The sequence below is a fragment of the Grammomys surdaster genome, unplaced genomic scaffold (assembly GCF_004785775.1).
Source record: "Grammomys surdaster isolate TR1022 unplaced genomic scaffold, NIH_TR_1.0 126086, whole genome shotgun sequence".
Lineage (NCBI taxonomy): Eukaryota > Metazoa > Chordata > Mammalia > Rodentia > Muridae > Grammomys > Grammomys surdaster.
This window is the reverse complement of record NW_021620894.1, coordinates 3,442,890-3,446,127: the sequence shown is the minus strand read 5'-3', so window position 1 is coordinate 3,446,127 and position 3,238 is coordinate 3,442,890. Positions and strand designations below refer to the sequence as shown.

The following is a 3,238-nucleotide window of genomic DNA, read 5'->3' as shown; positions in this document are numbered from 1 at the left end:
TCTCTCTCTCTCTCTCTCTCTCTCTCTCTCTCTCTCTCTCTCTCTCTCTCTCTGCCTTAGTGGTTACCAGCCTGGGGGCGGCACATGGACACGGACACGGACACGGACACGCCAACCACTGTGTAAGTTTTCAGGGACTGTCTGCAAGCCGTAGTCACTGTACCAAGCAGCTTTTTCAGTTCTCCTTCACCTCTGCTGGTTTTTCTGGGCTCCAGCCTCCAACCAACTCATGGAGATACTGGCTCTCAGGCCCTGAAACTCCCTAAAAAAACGGTCTCATTTTTTTTTTTTTGGGGGGGGGTAGCTAAGCAAACAAAGCCCTATATAGGAAGCTTCCCAGAGTCACCTGGTCTGTCAGTTAGGATCTGCTGGTTAGTTCTCTACCACCCTCGGGGGGGCCACCACACCTACCCTACTCTGAATGCCCGCTAACTTTGGGTTTTGACTCCAGGTGGACAAGAGCCTTGCTTCTTGACACGCACTTTGACTTTGTTCAGTTATCTTGCTGTCTTCCGGGCCTGGTCCCTCACAGGTTCAAAAACCTCCTCTAGCTCTTTCCACGCACTCCTTCTGTGCCTTGGCCCGCAAAGCTGCCAGGTCCAACCCAGGAATGCCAGCCTGTGTCTTAGGGCACCACCCACCTCAGGAGACCTGCCTGGTCCTAAATGAGGACCATCCAGAAGGGCTTTTTCTGCCCTGGAGCCAGGTTCAGGAGGGGCAGTGTATGTATACTCTTTCCCTCTGTTGCCTTCTTTGCTGCATTGGTTTCAAGGACTCCAGGCTCCCTTTGCCCAGGCTCGTCCTTATATCCCTGTCCTCCGTTCTCTCTGCTTCTCTGGCTCTTTCTTTCTCTCCTTCCCGGTGTCGCGTTCAGTCTGCATCTTCTGCGGTCACCTGGCTCTTTGGTGCTCCTTACACCCTGCCCTGTTTCCTTCTCTACCCTTTTCTCCTTCCTTCTCTCCTCCCTCTCCCTCCCTCTTCCCCTTCAACACATCTGTTTCTAATCTGAGCGCTCAGAGGCGCCTGTTTGAAACAAAAAGCTCCCCCCACCCTCAAAACCTGGCACAGAAAACCCTGGATGAACCTTTCCTCCCCAGCTCTCCACTTTCCCCTGGTACTCCTGAAACCAAACCACGCGCTGAAAAGTACCCTCCACACCAAACGGTTCTCCGCCAAACTCCACCAGGAAACGCCCCCACCCCGTAGCTGGCTGGAGGGCCCAGATGTGTGAGACATTTCGATGGCCGACTGGGCGGTCCTCCGCTGCCAGATGCGCCCCTCGGTGGCGCGGAGGCAGGGACCGAGTGGTTGCCGCACTCCGAGACTGCGGGGACCACGGTGCTGAGGGCGGGTCTCCACCCAAACGCTGGGGTGGCGTTTCCCCAGGGCCATCCAAACTCCCGCCCTCCCCAAGGCACTCACCTAGCCAGAGGAAGAAGAGGAACATCCCGATCCCCGGACACGGGCACTTCCCGGCTCAGCGCAGCCTGGCTGCAGGGCGACCGAGCCCAGCCGACGGACCTTCTGTGATCAGGGCGCGGCGCCTTGGGGTGCGCGCGGGGGGCTGCAGCCATGTGCGGGCGCTGGCCCCGCGCCCGGGTCCCCTGCGCGCTGCGCTCCGGGGGCACCGAGGGCTTCTAACCCTGGCTCCACCAGCTCGCGCCGGGACGGGGGCCGGGCCCAGGATTAGGGAGGAGAAGGCGAGGCGGCAAGGAGCTACCGCTTCGTGGAACACTTTTCCCTGTTTGGAAAGAAAACCGACTGGAGAAAGAGGAAAAAAAATGAGCTGGAACCACACGGCTGCCTCCTACCGCAGCCCCTCCCTCCATCCCTCCCCTCGCCCTCCCTTCTCTTCGCTCCCGCCCTCCCTCTCTGCGTTTGGGGTTAGCTGCTGGGGCTGCTTCACCTCCCACCCGGGAGGGAGGGCCGCGGCCCAGGGTGATCGAGGGGGCGCTCGGTGCCAACTGATGCGGTGCAGGAGAGAATCCGCAGCACTTCGGCCAAGAGCCGGTGGATGCGGCCTTTTCAATTCTGTCTTTTTTTCTCCTTGATTTCTCTAATCTCTCTGCTCTTTTGTATTTGTATATTTTTCTCCTTCACAATGCTCCAATGCTCCATGGTGTTTCTCTCTCTCTCTCTCTCTCTCTCTCTCTCTCTCTCTCTCTCTCTCTCTCTCTCTCTCTCTCTCTCTCTCTCTCTCTCTCTCTCTCTCTCCTTTCTGCGGGGAGGGGGGATGGCGGGGGTGGGGTGGGATGGAGGTAGACAGGGTCGCACTGTGTAGCTCTTTGTTGGCCTGGAAGTCTATGTAGGCTAGGCTGGCCTCGAACTCACAAATATCTACCTGGCGCTGAGCGCACCACTACACCAGATCTGGTTCACGTTCTTGCTTCTCCTCTTGTCTCCTCCTTTCTCCCTCCCCCTTCTTGTTTCCCCCAGTTTCTTGTTTCTCCTCTCCTGGTTCCTTCCAGGTCTGGTTAGGTCTGGATGAAGTCACTAGGGGCACCATATAAAGAGTGGGTTTGTGCAGTAGTGGCTCATTAAAACAGTTCTTCGGGCTTCCCTGTTTGGACCCTTTGCATTTGCTATTCATAGTCAACTGCTGTTAAATCCGTACAGGACTGAGCCAGCCACTCTCTTAAAGAAGTGGGTATCCAGGGTTCAAGGGAAGGGTGATACATTAAGAATCATCGTGGTGATGCACACATACATCCCAACACTTGGGTGGCTGAGGCAGGAGGATGGTCAGGAGTTCACATCCACCCTGGGTTATGTAGTGACTTCCATGACAGCCTGAGCTAAGTGTAACCAGCCTTGCATGGATAAAGAAATGCTAGACACTTGAATTCCTAACCTGGCCATCAATCAGACTATTAAAACAATCCCAATAAGCTGGAATCCCCCCTTCTCCCCAGGAATCTCAGGTTGGGAGAAGAAAGAGCCTAACAACTGGGTCGGCCAGAGAGAAACTTTTTTTCCTGAAAAGGAATGATGGGTGATGGGCAGGATCACTTCCTGATTGGGAGTCACTTAGATAAGAACTCAGCTTCTACTTATGCCTTAGTCCAGAACAGAAGACAGATTGGGGCAGAGGGCCACTGTCTCTCTCTCCCTCTTCTCAATGAGGCTGCGTGAGATTGAGTAAATTCCCCTTTTCTGCCCCAGGAACACTGCATTGGAGGTGGGCAGAGGGCAGGAGACTGGTGGGCTCCACAGAGGAGAGCCTGGAGTCACCCTTGGT

General features: G+C 55.8%; 1 protein-coding gene across 1 annotated transcript in view; it reads right to left on the bottom strand.

The window, feature by feature from the left end:
- The window catches only part of Clmp (CXADR like membrane protein), a 109,398-nt gene extending 107,607 nt beyond the window's left edge, over positions 1-1,791 (bottom strand). Inside the window, exon 1 of the mRNA XM_028755827.1 lies at positions 1,423-1,791. Within this exon, the coding sequence (XP_028611660.1) occupies positions 1,423-1,447 (25 nt within the window). The 5' untranslated portion in view covers positions 1,448-1,791. The remainder of the gene's footprint in view (positions 1-1,422) is intronic.
- Between the last annotated feature and the right edge of the window lie 1,447 nt (positions 1,792-3,238).